General features: G+C 46.8%; 1 protein-coding gene across 10 annotated transcripts in view; it reads right to left on the reverse strand.

Annotated features, from left to right (window-relative positions):
* Window positions 1-18,281, reverse strand: part of LOC112226735 (protein MON2 homolog) — a 61,385-nt gene that overhangs the window by 23,882 nt on the left and 19,222 nt on the right. For 4 of the 10 annotated variants that reach the window (XR_006079331.1, XM_024391457.2, XM_024391542.2 and 1 more), the window contains exons 3-21: window positions 18,123-18,250; window positions 14,713-14,844; window positions 14,299-14,428; window positions 13,644-13,741; window positions 11,892-12,017; window positions 11,461-11,655; window positions 11,051-11,175; window positions 10,590-10,729; window positions 10,200-10,359; window positions 6,812-6,999; window positions 6,448-6,529; window positions 5,588-5,766; window positions 5,086-5,172; window positions 4,246-4,358; window positions 2,691-2,795; window positions 2,149-2,229; window positions 1,785-1,949; window positions 1,540-1,641; window positions 1,064-1,066 (exon numbers count right to left, since the gene is read on the reverse strand). Coding sequence is in view for 9 of the 10 variants with exons in the window: in XM_024391457.2 (XP_024247225.1) it covers window positions 1,064-1,066; window positions 1,540-1,641; window positions 1,785-1,949; window positions 2,149-2,229; window positions 2,691-2,795; window positions 4,246-4,358; window positions 5,086-5,172; window positions 5,588-5,766; window positions 6,448-6,529; window positions 6,812-6,999; window positions 10,200-10,359; window positions 10,590-10,729; window positions 11,051-11,175; window positions 11,461-11,655; window positions 11,892-12,017; window positions 13,644-13,741; window positions 14,299-14,428; window positions 14,713-14,844; window positions 18,123-18,250 (2,339 nt within the window). In the remaining variant the exon portion in view is untranslated. The remainder of the gene's footprint in view (window positions 1-1,063; window positions 1,067-1,539; window positions 1,642-1,784; window positions 1,950-2,148; window positions 2,230-2,690; window positions 2,796-4,245; window positions 4,359-5,085; window positions 5,173-5,587; window positions 5,767-6,447; window positions 6,530-6,811; window positions 7,000-10,199; window positions 10,360-10,589; window positions 10,730-11,050; window positions 11,176-11,460; window positions 11,656-11,891; window positions 12,018-13,643; window positions 13,742-14,298; window positions 14,429-14,712; window positions 14,845-18,122; window positions 18,251-18,281) is intronic. The other 6 variants (XM_024391717.2, XM_024391798.2, XM_024391629.2 and 3 more) reach the window with 3 other exon arrangements.

An 18,281-nucleotide genomic window follows, 5' to 3' on the forward strand; every position in this document is an offset into this window, starting at 1 on the left:
TAGTGTCCTGGGGAAGGCAACGTGTTCCCATTTTGAACGATTTCACGAGCCTGAAGGTAGAACTCAGTCTACCCAGCAGGCCCAGAGAGCAAATCTAGTGCACCTATAGGCCTAATGCAGGCCAATCAGATAGCTCATATCACTGTGTCTGCACAGTTTCCTGGAGCCATAGACCGTAACACACAGCAAAGTTGATAATGTGAGGTTTCAAAACCATGACGAGAGAGACTGAATGAATACAGTTTTATGAGTAAGTTCCTGTTTAAGTTGTTATTCAGCCCTGTCAACACTTTGTTCAACACTTTTATAGGCCATAAAATGCATGTTTCGATAAACTTTTATTGCTATTATTTGCGGCTTGTGTCTTTTTTAATATCGAGGACTATTCATGCAGTGATGCCATCAGCTGGAAGATGGTGAGTCAAGTGACAGGCAGCCTCACAGCTGCTCCCTCCCTCACCGCAGACTGACCATCAGAAGCAGGTCATCAGTCCAGTTCAAAATTAAATAAAAAGCTAATTGTTATGCTCACTCAGCTGTGCCTCAAGAAATACAACAAATGATCTATTACAGTGTGATCATATACCTACAATTTTTAAATATAATTTCTAAATAGTCTGAGAAGAACAACAATGGTAGGACAATTCAAGCATAGCCAATATGCAGTGATAATGTATTGGGCTTATAGCCTACTGCACAAACCTCATTGCTACAGAACTGTTTACAATTGGTTAATGTTGGATAGGATTATGTTTGAAAAAAGTGTGAAAAGGGGAAGTATAATCGAAGCAATAGATCTCGGTCTGCTTTTTGACCCAGAAAGTGATCTGTCCTCAGAAAAGGTTGGTGACAACTGCTGTATAGTATGCATACAAACAAAAACAAAGTTCTAAAAATGCCACTCAAGCGAGCAAATTTATATCAAACATAACAGCGAAGCAAACATCAATGTGTTGCAAGCTGCACATTGCCTACTCTCAGCTCCAACACATTGATTACCAGGCAGAGGCACAGGGAATGAGAGCGAAAGCAAATGATTGGGAGGAGAAGTTTCCGAGCTTACCTTCTGCAAAACAGACATGGGTTGCAAAACAGAGGGAGATAGAGAAAAGAGAACGGTTCGTTTCAGACAGACCACACACACACAACAGGTGTATTACTTTTACTACACAGAGGACAGATGCCACTCAAGGAATTAGAAACGGGGGAGTTACTACCATTACCACGAAATGAAAGGGCTCGAGAAGTATCTATTGAAGTTTTCCCAAAATACCACTTCAATTGACCTGGGTTCAAATACTATTTGAAATATTTCAAATACTTTCAAAGTTAGCTTGAGCCTGCCTGGAATGTGAGATGGGTAGTTCCAAGTATTGGGATTATTCTACTGGTCCATTTAAAGCAAGCAAGCTCAATCAAGTACAGATTTGAAATTATAAAAAAATATTATTTGAACCCTGGACTTCACTACCCACCTCTTCCATTATGATGGTATATAAAGGTCTACAGGTGATCTATAATAGTGAATGGAAGACGTACCTCCAGTAGATGTCCAGTGAGGGGCCTCCACAGGATCTCTATACGGTTCATGTTGACCAGGCCGGTCTCCAGCAGCTTGGCAACAGCAAACAGAGACGGTTCCTGGACACAGGACGAGAACAGAACATATGAGTGACTGGTTCGGTGGATATAAGCATTACACATTTAGTAACACAAGGCGGCACATACAGAAGACGGGGATGTCATACGTTGTTGCTCTGGCTACATGCACGTATAGTAGTTACCTTGTTATTTCCATAGGCCATCTCCACAGCCTCCAGAGAGAGGGAGCACAGTGCGTTGATTAGGTGATGCAGTGACACGTCGTCTAAGTACTGGGAGCTCTCAAAGAGCCTAGACAGGATGTTGGAGATGACTGGCAGGTCCGTCATCACAGCCGTGGTCAGCACCTGTAACCAACAGACATCAGAGGAGTCAAGTTTGTCTGTTAGGATCCAGCAGAGCTACGTACCTTAGTGTGGTGTCTAGCTTTGAAGGCTGAATAGCCAATGAAACCCTACGGAGGCTGTTGCTAATTGATGCAGAGAATTTAACTAATTACAGTGTGACTGTGTAAGGCAAGGCGATCGATTTGTGGTCTTGTATTACCGTGCTTGGCCCCTCTACTGCACGACCAGGCTTCAGAGCACCTCCAACCCCAGGCTTCAGACCTAGGATCCACACCAGGTGCTGGGAGAGGAGAGGGAAGGTGGGAGATAGACAGAACAGGAAGAGTGGAGTGGGTGGTGAGAAAAGTCAGAGTGATTCACTCAGACTACTTCCACTATATAAATCAGAACAACAACAAAAAATGTTTTTATGAATTTAAATATTTAGGCTTGTCAATATCAACAATAAAAAAAATCCCAGCTTGGTTATAATACGGTGTAAAACTGTACCAGTGTGTGTGTGTGTGTGTGTGTGTGTGTGTGTGGCAGAGGAGGCTGGTGGGAGGAGCTATAGGAGGAGGACAGGCTCATTGTAATGGCTGGAATTGAATAAATGGAACGGTATCAAACACATCAAACAGGGAAACCAAGTTTGACTGTTCCATCTATTCCATTCTAGCCATTATAATGAGCCTGTCCTCCTACAGCTTCGCCCACCAGCCTCCTCTGGTGTGTGGTGGATACAGTATGGTGGAAGTGTACCTGCAGCGTGGCCAGCACCAGCTGCCAGGAGGTTCCCAGCACCACCCCATGGCAGTGGGCCAGGTTCAACAAGGTCCGCATACACTGGATATTCTTAGCTGTCAGCTGATAGATGGAGAGATGGAGTTATGCAACACTACTGTTTGTATGTGTGAACGTCTAACATTTGTTCATACGGTGCCCTCTAGTTGTGGTGTTGTAGTAAATGTTGTGTAGAGGTACACTACATGACAAAAGGTATTTGGACACCTGCTTATCGAACATCTCAGTCCAAAATTGTGGGCATTAAAATGGAGTTGGTCCCTCCTTTGCTGCTATAACAGCCTCCACTTCTGGGAAGGCTATCCAATAGATGTTGGAGCATTGCAGCAGGGACTTGCTTCCATTCAGCCACAAGAGCATTAATGAGGTCGGGCACTGATGTTCGGAGTTTAGGCCTGGCTCGCAGTCAGCGTTCCAATTTATCCCAAAGGTGTTCAATAGGGTTGAGGTCAGGGCTCTGTACAGGCCAGTCAAGTTCTTCCACACCAATCAACAAACCATTTCTGTACAGACCTCGCTTTATGCATGGGGACATTGTCATGCTAAAACAGGAAAGGGCCCCAAAAAGTTGCCACAAAGTTGGAAGCACAGAATCGTCTAGAATGTCATTGTATGCTGTAACGTTAAGATTTCCCTTCACTTGAACTAAGGCCTAGTCCGAACCATGATAAACAGCCCCAGACCATTAATCCTCCTCCACCAAACTTTACAGATGGCACTATGCATTGGGGCATGTAGCATTCTCCTGGCATCCTCCAAACCCAGATTCATCTATCAGACTGCCAGATGGTGAAGCGTGATTCATCACTCCAGAAAACGCGTTTCCACTGTTCCAGAGTCCAATGGCAGCAAGCTTTACACCACTCCAGCCGACGCTTGGCATTGTGCATGGTGATCTTAGCCTTGTGTGAGGCTATTCGGCCATGGAAACGCATTTCATGACGTTCCCAGCAAACAGTTCGTGTCCCGGCCGTTGCTTCCAGAGGCAGTTTCAAACTCAGTAGTGAGTTCGAACTGAGGACAGACGATTTTCACGCGCTTCAGCACTCGGCGGTCCCGTTTTGTGAGCTTGTGTGGCCTACCACTTTGCGGCTGAGCCGTTGTTTCTCCTAGACGTTTCCACTTCACAATAACAGTACTTACAGTTGACCGGGGCAGCTCTAGCAGGGCAGAAATTTGACGAACTGACTTGTTGGAAAGATGGCATCCTATGACGGTGCCACGTTGAAAGTCACTGAGCTCTTCAGTAATGCCATTCTACTGCCAATGTTTGTCTATGGAGATTGTATGACTGTGTGCTCAATTTGATATACCTGTCAGCGATGTGAGTGGCTGAAATAACCGAATCCACTAATTTGAAGGTGTGTCCACAAACACTAAATACACAAAAGTATCTTACCACCACAGTGGCCTTTAGATGTGGTGTTGTAGTAATGTTGTGTAGAGGTAATCTTACCACCACAGTGGCCTTTAGATGTGGTGTTGTAGTAATGTTGAGTAGAGGTAATCTTACCACTACAGTGCCTTGGGGCTGTACAGAGAGAGGCTGTCCCACAGCCACCACCTGCTGATGAGACTCACTGGAGGAACTGATGATCTGAACACTCTGGCCCTGGATGGAGTAGGCTGAGGAGGACAGGAGAAAACACATTTTATTTGAGTCCACAACAAAAGTAATGATCACAAGGACCAAATCTGTTGTAGGTCCAAAAATAGATTTAGACTCCTTGGTCCACGATGACTTTGTTATTTTCTCTTCTTCATGATGTATCTCACAGACAGGCAAACACCCCTGATAATAACACACAAGCCAGTCATTTCCATGTATATACTTCACTGAGTGACTGTGACAAGCCAGCTACATGCTACAGAGACATGATTTATTAACTCCCTAGCAAACATCGATCCTGCTGAAGCCATTTTGCATGCTCGATCTATCACAGAAAATATGCAAATAGCGTGTGTGTGTGTGTGAGACTGTGACCTCCCCGACACATTAATCTTTGTGTTACTAATTAGAGGGAACAAGAAAACAGTTGAGGCACAGCCAGGATTAATGACATATAAGTGGGGCATCACAGTGGTTAGTATGGAGATCACACACAGCCAGGGCTCTAGAGCTTCACACTCTCACAAACGTATACAGAGAGACTTGGGGTGAAAAGCGCATTAAGTGTACAAATAAACAACTAACTACCACCGGCTTGTCAAGTTCCTCAGAGGCACGTATGGATAATTACCACAGAGCTGATGCAGCAAAGCCACGAGGGAAGACTGCTATGAACGCACACAAACATACGCGCTCACACATGCATGCACCCACCACCCCCACACACGCAGGGTACTGACGTACACGCGCCAGTGTTTCCCCTAGACATTTTTGGAGGGTGCGTGGTAGTGGCCTTGGCCAATGGCGTGGTTTTAGAGGCTGTCTTCTTAGCTGCAGAGACAAAATGTTGCTGTTTTAAAGCTAATTTCTCCCACTTCTACACATTTTGCCATGGAGCGGTGAGAATATTTTCAGTTTTAAAGCAAATTCCCTTAACTTCTGCACATTTGGCCATGGCTTATGCCTTGTTCTTATGCTATCGGGCTTAAACATTACAACAAAATCATTGGGGGTCCCATGTCATCACATTTTTTAAATTTGAGATTCTCCCTGACTGTCTAGTTTTCATGTTGGTGATTATTAGTTCTCACAGATGATCTTATTTAAAAGTATATAGCACCATTATATTTTCTTTATACTTGATATCTTGTTTTAGTGGTTTAAGTTTACACTGAAAACATTTTACCTTCCCAAATGTTTAGTAAAAATGTTTTTTTGCAGTGTCGGTTTAGCATCCACGACTGACCCTTGTTAAGGTTGGCTGTATTACTGCTGAGGACAGTCAGGGCGTAGTGTGGGGGCAGCGAGGCCTTGCAGATGGCTGTGATGAAGGCGTCGCGGGGCGTCACGAGGCCCAGGCGACCACACAGCGCCGCCACGGTCAGCTCTGCCTTCAGGATGCTCTCTGTCGCAGTCTCATCTGTACTGGAGGGGGACGAGACAGAGGGGGTTATGGGTTTGGAACAAACCTAACTGCCGCAACGTCTTCACTTTTTGCCGCATCATAAAACCGTTTCATCTGCAGACCCCTTACACAGTAACTTATGGTCTAGGGACCTTAGTTGCTCGGCGCAGTAGTTTCAACTACTTTTGTTGCTCCTGAACTTAACACTGACCTTGAGTTTCCCCTGTCAAACTATCAAGTTACTTTGAGGGGATACTAAATACCTTTATTTTGAGGGGATACTAAATACCTTTATTTTGAGGGGATACTAAATACCTTTATTTTGAGGGGATACTAAATACCTTTATTTTGAGGGGATACTAAATACCTTTATTTTGAGGGGATACTAAATACCTTTACTTTGAGGGGATACTAAATACCTTTATTTTGAGGGGATACTAAATACCTTTATTTTGAGGGGATACTAAATACCTTTATTTTGAGGGGATACTAAATACCTTTATTTTGAGGGGATACTAAATACCTTTATTTTGAGGGGATACTAAATACCTTTACTTTGAGGGGATACTAAATACCTTTATTTTGAGGGGATACTAAATACATTTGAGGGGATACTAAATACATTTGAGGGGATACTAAATACATTTGAGGGGATACTAAATACATTTACTTTGAGGTGATCTATAAGAAGGGTTGTTTACCTGGCGTCCAGCAGGAGAGAGAGCGCAGCCAGTAGACCACACCAACACGCACTGACCATCTCCTCCCATACCAGATGGGCCCCTGACAGAGAAACACTAGTTAGCAACAGAGTGGAAAAGCAATATACATTTGTACAGATATCTATATTTAAAAATGCTACATAAGCTTTTGCATAGGGATGACAGAGTGCATCACCGTGGTAAGCCTACATTGATAAACTCCCTCAGGAAGTGTAGGTACTGGATTGGCCACTAGAGGTCAGAAAAGTGCTTCAAAGTTCAAGATTTGCACACCTACAGAATGTCAAGCTAAGATTCAGCACTTTCCTAACCCCTGACCCTCATCCCCCTCCCCTCTATTTACCAGGCTCAAGCTGGGTGTTCTGGTCTGGGTTGGCCTCCCTGTGTACAGCCTCCTCCTCCTCCTTGGCCAACGCTCTCTCTATCATGGAAGTGATGCCTCGGACCAGGTCCAGCAGGGCGCTGAAGGCCACAGACATAGCATAACCCTCTGGGATAGACGGGGGCTCCACCTTGTCCAACATCTCCAGACTGGCGGAGGAAGAGAGAGTAATGATGTGAATCAGTGTGTGCTAGTGTGTGTGCAGTTGCTGAGAACCACTTCTCTACCCTGCTGAGGCGCATGAATGTGCGTATATTACATCAAGAGGAGCTGCGTGCAATCACTCTTGTTAAGCTCCTACAAACAGTATTAAACACCTGCAGGATCAGCTGTCCCTGACCATTTGCTCCTGTATTAAACACCTGCAGGATCAGCTGTCCCTGACCATTTGTTCCTGTATTAAACACCTGCAGGATCAGCTGTCCCTGACCATTTGTTCCTGTATTAAACACCTGCAGGATCAGCTGTCCCTGACCATTTGCTCCTGTATTAAACACCTGCAGGATCAGCTGTCCCTGACCATTTGTTCCTGTATTAAACACCTGCAGGATCAGCTGTCCCTGACCATTTGTTCCTGTATTAAACACCTGCAGGATCAGCTGTCCCTGACCATTTGTTCCTGTATTAAACACCTGCAGGATCAGCTGTCCCTGACCATTTGTTCCTGTATTAAACACCTGCAGGATCAGCTGTCCCTGACCATTTGTTCCTGTATTAAACACCTGCAGGATCAGCTGTCCCTGACCATTTGTTCCTGTATTAAACACCTGCAGGATCAGCTGTCCCTGACCATTTGCTCCTGTATTAAACACCTGCAGGATCAGCTGTCCCTGACCATTTGTTCCTGTATTAAACACCTGCAGGATCAGCTGTCCCTGACCATTTGTTCCTGTATTAAACACCTGCAGGATCAGCTGTCCCTGACCATTTGTTCCTGTATTAAACACCTGCAGGATCAGCTGTCCCATTTGTTCCTGTATTAAACACCTGCAGGATCAGCTGTCCCTGACCATTTGTTCCTGTATTAAACACCTGCAGGATCACCCCTGCAGGGATCAGCTGTCCCTGACCATTTGTTCCTGTATTAAACACCTGCAGGATCAGCTGTCCCTGACCATTTGTTCCTGTATTAAACACCTGCAGGATCAGCTGTCCCTGTATTAAACACCTGCAGGATCAGCTGTCCCTGACCATTTGTTCCTGTATTAAACACCTGCAGGATCAGCTGTCCCTGACCATTTGTTCCTGTATTAAACACCTGCAGGATCAGCTGTCCCTGACCATTTGTTCCTGTATTAAACACCTGCAGGATCAGCTGTCCCTGACCATTTGTTCCTGTATTAAACACCTGCAGGATCAGCTGTCCCTGTATTAAACACCTGCAGGATCAGCTCCCTGACCATTTGTTCCTGTATTAAACACCTGCAGGATCAGCTGTCCCTGTATTAAACACCTGCAGGATCAGCTGTCCCTGACCATTTGTCCCTGTATTAAACACCTGCAGGATCAGCTGTCCCTGACCATTTGTTCCTGTATTAAACACCTGCAGGATCAGCTGTCCCTGTATTAAACACCTGCAGGATCAGCTGTCCCTGACCATTTGTTCCTGTATTAAACACCTGCAGGATCAGCTGTCCCTGACCATTTGTTCCTGTATTAAACACCTGCAGGATCAGCTGTCCCTGACCATTTGTTCCTGTATTAAACACCTGCAGGATCAGCTGTCCCTGACCATTTGTTCCTGTATTAAACACCTGCAGGATCAGCTGTCCCTGACCTTTTGTCCATTACAGAAACACAATGTTGAGGTAGATGTTGACTGACAACTCTAACAACTCTTTCTCCTGCATCAACAAACCAGCGTCTATAACGTAAAAACAGCAGCATTGTTTCATCTCCTCATAATTACAGCCAACAGATGCTACTCCCTCCCTCGCATTTTCAGCTATACGATAGTTAAAAATAGCGATTGTGCCCACTCTGGTCTTGGCACATGCTCTCTAGCCAACAATGTGCAGATACAGTGCAGCTAGGTTCAGATACAGTGCAGCTAGGTTCAGATACAGTGCAGCTAGGTTCAGATACAGTGCAGCTAGGTTCAGATACAGTGCCTCTAGGTTCAGATACAGTGCCTCTAGGTTCAGATACAGTGCCTCTAGGTTCAGATACAGTGCCTCTAGGTTCAGATACAGTGCAGGTTTCAGATACAGTGCCTCTAGGTTCAGATACAGTGCCTCTAGGTTCAGATACAGTGCCTCTAGGTTCAGATACAGTGCCTCTAGGTTCAGATACAGTGCCTCTAGGTTCAGATACAGTGCCTCTAGGTTCAGATACAGTGCCTCTAGGTTCAGATACAGTGCCTCTAGGTTCAGATACAGTGCCTCTAGGTTCAGATACAGTGCCTCTAGGTTCAGATACAGTGCCTCTAGGTTCAGATACAGTGCCTCTAGGTTCAGATACAGTGCCTCTAGGTTCAGATACAGTGCCTCTAGGTTCAGATACAGTGCCTCTAGGTTCAGATACAGTGCCTCTAGGTTCAGATACAGTGCCTCTAGGTTCAGATACAGTGCCTCTAGGTTCAGATACAGTGCCTCTAGGTTCAGATACAGTGCCTCTAGGTTCAGATACAGTGCCTCTAGGTTCAGATACAGTGCCTCTAGGTTCAGATACAGTGCCTCTAGGTTCAGATACAGTGCCTCTAGGTTCAGATACAGTGCCTCTAGGTTCAGATACAGTGCCTCTAGGTTCAGATACAGTGCCTCTAGGTTCAGATACAGTGCCTCTAGGTTCGTTTACATGACATTATTATGGAACAAGAATATCTGTCAAACGGCAGTCAAGCATTGATCACCATATCACAAGAATAGGACCCTTGATATTTATTGGAAAAGAGCATCAAGCTCATCACCGTGCACTTTCACAACCCTGTGAAGTTCATCGTAACTTATGTAATCTGTAGCCTAATAAAATGTATGGTTTCCTGAGGCGTAGTCTGGTTGGAGTGGGAAGACCACACACCATATCATTGCGTGACTCCAAGTTTACTTTGATATGATGGTTATTATATCAATAATTGTTTCCATCCCTATTTCGCATATAATTAATTTTACTGACACAAATAAGATCCCACCATGTCGAACAAATAAATGATCTGTTGGCATTTATGAAATTGTACCGAAACTTCATTTTTCCATCACAACTGTCTTGTTTTTCTTTTATATGGACATTACTTGCATAAAAACTGTGGATGGAAACATGGTTACTGTGTGTAATAATTGGATTGATGATTTCTATCTAGACAGCAATAGCTAGATATCTAGTGTATGTGTGTGTGTAGATTACTACTGACTAGGTAGCCTTGGCGCTGCCCTGAACACTGACGGTCATGAGGGGGATCCAGGTACCACGGTACTCAAAGGCAGCCTGTGTGGTTAGACTCCCACCCTGACCTCCTGCGCCTGGACCCCCCTGGGCAGCCCCCTGGGCAGCCCCCTGGGCCCCTGACCCACCTAGGAAGGGGGACAGAGAGATTAGGGAGAGAGACAGATAGGGAGAGAGAGGAGGAAAAAGAGTGGGCTGTTAGTGTTGGGTTGGAACAAAAGCCTGCACCCTGCAGACCACAATCTCCTGCACCCTCCTGAGTTGACCACTCCTATCCTAGACTCCTTCCTTTACCTCACCATAAGTTCCACTACATTATATGTCAAAAGCTATAACACGAAAGCTCAACACTACTGACCGGTGGAAGTGTTGGTAGCAGCAGGATTTCCTGTGTTGAGGACAATAAAGAGGGACTGGATGAAGGAGCCCAGAGCATTGACGATGTCCCTGAACACCTTGGTGGAGTGCTGCTTCATGTCATAGGACAAGCAGAAAGACCTGGGTGAACAGGGGGAGATGAAGGGACTTAGAAAAGTGGATGGGAGGTTGGGTAGAACATAGAATCTAATAATTATTATTATTATTAAGTGGGTGATTATATTTGTCCTTTTACACACATGCACAAGCATGTATTATATGCATGTGTGAACTGGAAATGTTTTTCTGCAAATCCCAACTCCCCCTGAGACACCCTTGGAGAGTGGGGGTCATGGCCAGGGTCAGCCATTATCAACGGCGATATGTTGAAGTTATGTGGTAAGTTTAGTGATGAAGGTGTGTGTGTAGGGTAAAGTCAGTGTGTGCACTCCTCCTACTCACCGTAGCAGGTGTGGCTGTACACACAGCCTGTGGACTGACTCCACGGCCACAGCTCTAAGCCACTGAGGCTTCTCTCCATCCAGGAACTTCACCAGCAGAGACAGGAAGATCTCACACTCTGTCACCTACAGCAACACAGACAAACACACACCTCAGCTCCCCAATCTAACTATCCACACATTTCTGGCTGTACAATAAGACAACAGGATTTGTGGAAAATTGGAATTTCAACTTACTTCCTAATTTCAAATGGACTTGACCCTAACTATAGTTCCTGCTTTGACGCTCACCACTAGACTGTAGTTGTGTTTGATGATGTAAGTACAGAGAACACAGTACTTGGTAGTAGATAGCTGTAACTGACTCTCACCAGTAGGCTGTACAAGTGTTTGATAACCACAGAGACTCACCAGTAGGCTGTAGAAGTGTTTGATGAGCACAGATACCACTCTGAGCAGCCTCATGCAGATGGGGAAGTAGGGTTTTTCTACAGGGGCTGGCGAGGCGGCGCTGCTGTTGCCTTGACGGAACTTGATGTTGGGGGAGAACAGCTTGATGACCAGCGGACACACACGCTCCTTCAGCAGGAAGCTGAACTCCTGGTGCTACACAGGGGTCAGAGGTTAGAGGGCAATGGTTAGAGGGCAATCCCCTACAGAGTTGGGGATCACAGTCCAAATACAAGACACCTACAGTGAGATGAGATGTTGTATTGTATTCTATTTCAATGCAGATAATACTTGATTGTGTTGTATTGCATTGTACCATACTTTACTGCATCATATTGTATTAAGTTGTATTGCATTGTATAGTATAATACTGTACTGTACTGTGTATTCACCTGCAGGAAGACCCTAGGGAAGTCATTGAGGACCGACTCCAGGAGCTCCAGACCAAACGTCCGTGTCATCTCTGTCATCCCTACCAGCCAGTAGGGGGCATCAGCATTTACTAGCTGACATAGGTCCTGGAGGGACACACACGGAAATGGGGATGTAGACATAGGACAGCTGGAGACAGCTACTAGCATTGCCTATGTGATACAGTCTAGAAGTATGGGCTGCACATATCTTATGACAGCATGGCTATTTCATTCCACAAAATTGTTCCCTACCTTACCCTTTTCTACCCCTCGCTTCCCCTCCCTTCCCCCGTTCCCCCCCTTCTCCTCGTTCCCCCCCTTCCCCTACCCTCGTTCTCCCCTTCCCCTAACCCTTCACTCCCTTCCCCAACCCTCATTCCCTCATCCCTTCCCTCCCCCTCGTTCTCGCCGTTCCCTCTGTTGCCCCCTTCCTCTCGCTCCCCCTCGTTCCTGCCCTTCCCCTTCCCTATCCTCATTTCCCTCCTCCCCTACCCTCACCCCTTCCACCTCTAGCCCTACCCCCGTTCCCTCCCTGGCCCTCGTTCCCTCCCTTGCCCTGGCCCTCGTTCCCTCCCTTGCCCTGGCCCTCGTTCCCTCCCTTGCCCTGGCCCTCGTTCCCTCCCTTGCCCTCGTTCCCTCCCTGGCCCTCGTTCCCTCCCTGGCCCTCGTTCCCTCCCTTGCCCTCGTTCCCTCCCTTGCCCTCGTTCCCTCCCTTGCCCTCGTTCCCTCCCTTGCCCCCTTCCTCTCGCTCCCCTCGTTCCTGCCCTTCCCCTTCCCTATCCTCATTTCCCTCCTCCCCTACCCTCACCCCTTCCACCTCTAGCCCAACCCCGTTCCCTACCTGGCCCTCATTCCCTCCCTTGCCCTGGCCCTCGTTCCCTCCCTGGCCCTGGTTCCCTCCCTGGCCCTGGCCCTCGTTCCCTCCCCTGGCCCTCGTTCCCTCCCTGGCCCTCGTTCCCTCCCTGGCCCTGGCCCTCGTTCCCTCCCTGGCCCTGGCCCTCGTTCCCTGGCCCTGGCCCTCGTTCCCTCCCTTGCCCTCGTTCCCTCCCTTGCCCTGGCCCTCGTTCCCTCCCTTGCCCTGGCCCTCGTTCCCTCCCTTGCCCTGGCCCTCGTTCCCTCCCCTTGCCCTGGCCCTCGTTCCCTCCCTTGCCCTGGCCCTCGTTCCCTCCCTGGCCCTCGTTCCCTCCCTTGCCCTGGCCCTCGTTCCCTCCCTTGCCCTGGCCCTCGTTCCCTCCCTTGCCCTGGCCCTCGTTCCCTCCCTGGCCCTGGCCCTCGTTCCCTCCCCTGGCCCTGGCCCTCGTTCCCTCCCTGGCCCTGGCCCTCGTTCCCTCCCTGGCCCTGGCCCTCGTTCCCTCCCTGGCCCTGGCCCTCGTTCCCTCCCTGGCCCTGGCCCTCATTCCCTCCCTGGCCCTGGCCCTCATTCCCTCCCTGGCCCTGGCCCTCGTTCCCTCCCTGGCCCTCATTCCCTCCCTTGCCCTGGCCCTCATTCCCTCCCTTGCCCTGGCCCTCATTCCCTCCCTTGCCCTGGCCCTCATTCCCTCCCTTGCCCTGGCCCTCATTCCCTCCCTTGCCCTGGCCCTCCCTTGCCCTGGCCCTCGTTCCCTCCCTTGCCCTGGCCCTCGTATACCACTTTTACTCTACCCTAGCTACACCTCCTCTTCTGATGGGAGAGAGGGTGAATGTTGGGTACAGTGAGAGGTATGGAGGACTGTCTCCACCTGGTGGACGTACCTGGAACAGCATGTAGGCATCTTTAGCACTGGGCCTCAGGGTGCTAACAGACCTCCGGTTAGTGTTACCCTGGACTGGAGGAGGCTGGTCCACGATGTCTGGAGGAGAGGAGAGAGGGAGGGAGGAGAGGGAGAGACAACTTTAGAAACAGCTGTGGCTACAAGCCTGGAGGGATCAATCTCTCATCAAACAATGACACAAACAAACACTCTCAGAAAAGACCGGTCCAAAACCTACCTCAAGAGGGAAAAGTCACGCAATTAAATTGTGATTTTCAATCCCAGTTATAATAAACTAAGACGTAGAGTGGAAAGACAGCAGTGTGAAAACTAAAGGGGCCAAACCAAAACCTCAACAAGTCATGTTGTATTCACTGAAGTCATGGGATAAGCTGCTTTAGGCAATCTAAGGAGAAACAAATTCCCTTCCTCTGTGGCATGGTCAAAGTTAGAGGAAAAGAGGAGGGTTGGAGAGAGGAAGTGGGATGCTAGAAAACTGATGTAAAGTTCTGTGGCTGCAACCTCCACCTTTCATCCAAAGTGTACACTTGCGCACTTCCCTTTGTGGACCTAACAATGACTCAACTCTGAATCAATGGCAAAAAGAAAACAGTAGAGCCCAGGAACTCCATTTCCCATGAGCACTCTGCTCAGACCTTTGAAGCGCTCGTCCTCCGCGACCATCCTCTCGAATACCACGGTGACGACTTGTCTGACGGTGGCGGCGGCTGTGTTGTTGGTGATGTTGTCCTTGGTGAAGTGCAGGCGGAAACACAGCACGATAGCCTGGGAGGGAGGCGGAGAGGAGACACAGGCTCTGTTACAATAGCCAGCCTAACATAGCCTCCCACCAAGAATCAAGCCATGTACTGGGGAATACATTCTAAGTGGTATGCTAGTATGAACATTGGAACATAGTCAGATTTACTAAGGCACACATCTGGATTAACATGTACGTGGAAACCAACTCCCTAGGCAATATGAGACGTGTTTGGGACACAGCATGTACTATCTGACTGTACCTTGAATATATAAAAGTGTCTGCAATGTGTGTGCTGAGTGTACGGTACCTTGGACAGGACTTGGTCATGTACCACTGTGTTGGTGGTGAGCAGCACTAACACAGTCTGGAGCAGCTTCAGTTCCTCCAGCCCGTTCTCCATCAACTGCCACAGCATGTTAATGATGTTCCCTGCTGCAGCCTGATGAACACACACAACACATGGTTAGACATGTAGCCTACTTGTACACCCAGGAGGCAGCGACAGTCACAATGTACTGGAATGTGACAGAACAGAGGAAGTGAGAGGAGCTCTAGAGGTCATAGACACAGACATGTACACACAGATAGACACACGGCAGCGGCCAACCGGACCAGCCAACACCACATCAGGGTCAGGGAGTCACATTGGCATTCTTTCAGCCAAACCCAGCCACTGTGGCACTCCAGTGACATTGGCTTAATAACAACACCACCCCCTTAACCCTCCCCCTTCGTTAACAACGATCCCTCGAATCGAATCAAGTCGGAGTGGGGTCCAGTTTCCTAGATAAGACAGCCACAAAGTCCAAATTTGGCTAGATCATAAATTTTTTTTACATTTAAGGTTAAGGTCAGACATAAGGTTAGCAGTGTGGCAAGGGTTAAGGTTTGGTTTAAAATCTGATTTTAAGATAAATTGTAGAAATAGGCACGATTTATTGGTTAGACTTGTGGCTGTGTTAACTATTGAGGAATGTGCATCCCAATACAACCTTAAGCGAGGCATAGTGCCTTTTCAGCCCTCTAAACACCAAATGAAGCGAACCGAGTTGCTAACTTGCGAACGAGTGGTACTCAAAACTCCCATGAAGCTCTGCGACCCAAGGCTAGAAAGTTGCTTCAGGAAAGATGGCTGACAAAAATACTAGGACGGAAGCAAATATCATTTCTTACAACTTCATGCTAAAAAAATGTACAGTTAAGAGGAATATGTTAGTTAATGTAGAGAAATGATTAGGCCTATGCATATTTTTTTGTCATAAAGGTCATTTACAAACAAAAAAAGCTAAAGCATTTACTGCAAATGTTAGATACAATTGTGAAAGCTTGCCTTGCTGTTCATAAAAAAATATGTAAAAGTCAATCACTTGCCATTGCTCTTTATTGTAGTAATGTTAGAGATTGAAGCTACAGTGCCACCAGAAAGTGTTCATACCCCTGGACTTACTGCACATTTTGTTGGGGCGGCAGGTAGCTGACAAAAATCTGTTGTTCTGCCCCTGAACAAGGCAGTTAACCCACTGTTCCTAGGCCGTCATTGTGAATAAGAATTTGTTCTAAACGGACTTGCCTAGTTAAATAAAGGTTAAAATATACATGTTTTGTTACAGCTGTTATCTTAAAATATATATATGTTTTACTTCACCCATCTACACACAATACCAATTTCATATTAATAAGCAATTCCAGTGTATATTTGGTCTTGTGTTTTAGGATACGGTCCTGCTGGAAGGTGAATTTGTCTCCCAGTGTTTCCTCTAGGATTGTGGCTGTGCTTAGTTTAATTCCACTTCTTTGCATCCACTTCTTTGCCGATGACAAGCATACCCATAACATGACGCAGCCACCCCCATGCTTGACAATATGAAGAGTGGTACTCAGTGATGTGTTGTGTTTGTCTGGAATATAAAGCACTATGTTTGGGGCAAAGTATATTCTTTGCCAAATTTGAGCAGTTTTACTTAAGTAGCTTATTGCAAACAGGATGCATGTTTTGGAATATTTGTATTATGTACAGGCTTCCTTATTTTCACTGTGTCAATAAGGTTAGTATTGTGGAGTAACTACAATGTTGTTGATCCATCCTCAGTTTTCTCCTATCACAGCCATTAAACTCTGTAACTGCTTTAAAGTCATCATTAGCCTCATGGTGAAATCCCTGAGCAGGTTTCCTTCCTCTCTAGCAACTGAGTTAGGAAGGACGCCTGTATCTTTGTAGTGACTGGGTGTATTGATACACCATTCAAAGTGTAAATAACTTAACCATGCTCAAAGGGATATTCAAAGTCTGCTCTATTTTTTAATTTTAATTTTACACATCTACCAATAGATGACCTTCTTCGTGAGGAATTGAAAAACATTCCTGGTCTTTGTGGTTGTTTGAAATGCACTGCTCAACTGAGGGACCTTACAGGTAATTGTATGTGGGTTAGAGATGAGTCATTCCAAAATCATGTTATACACTATTATCGCACACTGAGTGAGTACAGGCAACTTATTATGTGACTTGTTAAGCATATTTTTACTACTGACCTTATTTAGGCTTGCCATAATGCAAGCCTGGGTTGAATACTTATTGACTCAAGACATTTCCTATTTAATTAGCAAAAAATTGTATAAAACATAATTCCACTTTGACATTAGGGGGTATTGGGATTGAGCCATTGTCCTCGCGTCACTTCCTGAGATCAGAACAACTCTGCAGAACTCGTACAAAACCAAGTGAAACTGGGGGAAGTTTAGTTTGAAGAAAGAACCTGTCCTTCAGATGGCAAAACTGACACTTTTCACTCACATAAAACAACACATTTAATCAATATCGTGGTAGCTTGGTTCCTCTTCCCCATCCCTGTCCCAGTAGTTAAGCCCTGGGCTTACAGACAGACAGAGATAGAGGGGAGGCGCTGGAGCGTGGCAGAAAGCCTCTGTTGAAAGGCTACAAGCAGGGAGTCTGCTGATATCATGTAAACACAACCAGCCAGCCAGTCCGGCTGTACAGTCAGTCAGCCAATCAGGAAGGCAGGGTGTACACATTCAGTCAGGCAGGGAGTGAATTAGCCAGGGTGTTCTTATTCACACAGTAGGAGTGGCTGGCTAGGTGGTCAGTGATCAGTCAAGGTGTCCCTGCTAACACCAGGCAGATCAAGCCATGGTCAGGGAAGGCCAGTCAGAATAGCCTGGGTTACATGTTGAGGTGTAGCGGTTAAAGGGCCAGTCACAATAGCCTGGGCTCCATGTTGAGGTGTAGCGGTTAAAGGGCCAGTCACAATAGCCTGGGCTCCATGTTGAGGTGTAGCGGTTAAAGGGCCAGTCACAATAGCTTGGGTTCCATGTTGACGTGTAGCGTTTAAAGAGCCAGTCACAATAGCCTGGGCTCCATGTTGAGGTGTAGCGGTTAAAGGGCCAGTAACAATAGCCTGGGTTCCATGTTGAGGTGTAGTGGTTAAAGGGCCAGTCACAATAGCCTGTGCTCCATATTGAGGTGCAGCAAGCATTTTTACAGAGATGAGGCTTTGCACTGCAATGTGAGGCCTAAAGTGAGAGATACTCTCTCAGTGAGAGATACTGGCACTACTGAATGTAAAGTAGTAGAAGCCCAGACAGGATCATCATAACGTTCTCCCCCTGCCCTGACTTCAAATGTATGCCTTACATCCAGACCAATATCCTTAGAATGAAAGCATATCAGTCTTTTGTTAGTGGTCCTGTGTTCCTCACCTCAGACACCACCTCGTGGGACATGAGTCTCTGGATAGCAGCCAGACACAGCTGGGTGATCTTGGGCTCCTTGGTGCCACAGCCCATCAGGAATGGCTGTACTACCTCCGAGCTGTTCTCCTTCAGAGCTGAGGAGGAGACAATACATGGGCATGCAGT

The sequence above is a fragment of the Oncorhynchus tshawytscha genome, linkage group LG01 (assembly GCF_018296145.1).
Source record: "Oncorhynchus tshawytscha isolate Ot180627B linkage group LG01, Otsh_v2.0, whole genome shotgun sequence".
Lineage (NCBI taxonomy): Eukaryota > Metazoa > Chordata > Actinopteri > Salmoniformes > Salmonidae > Oncorhynchus > Oncorhynchus tshawytscha.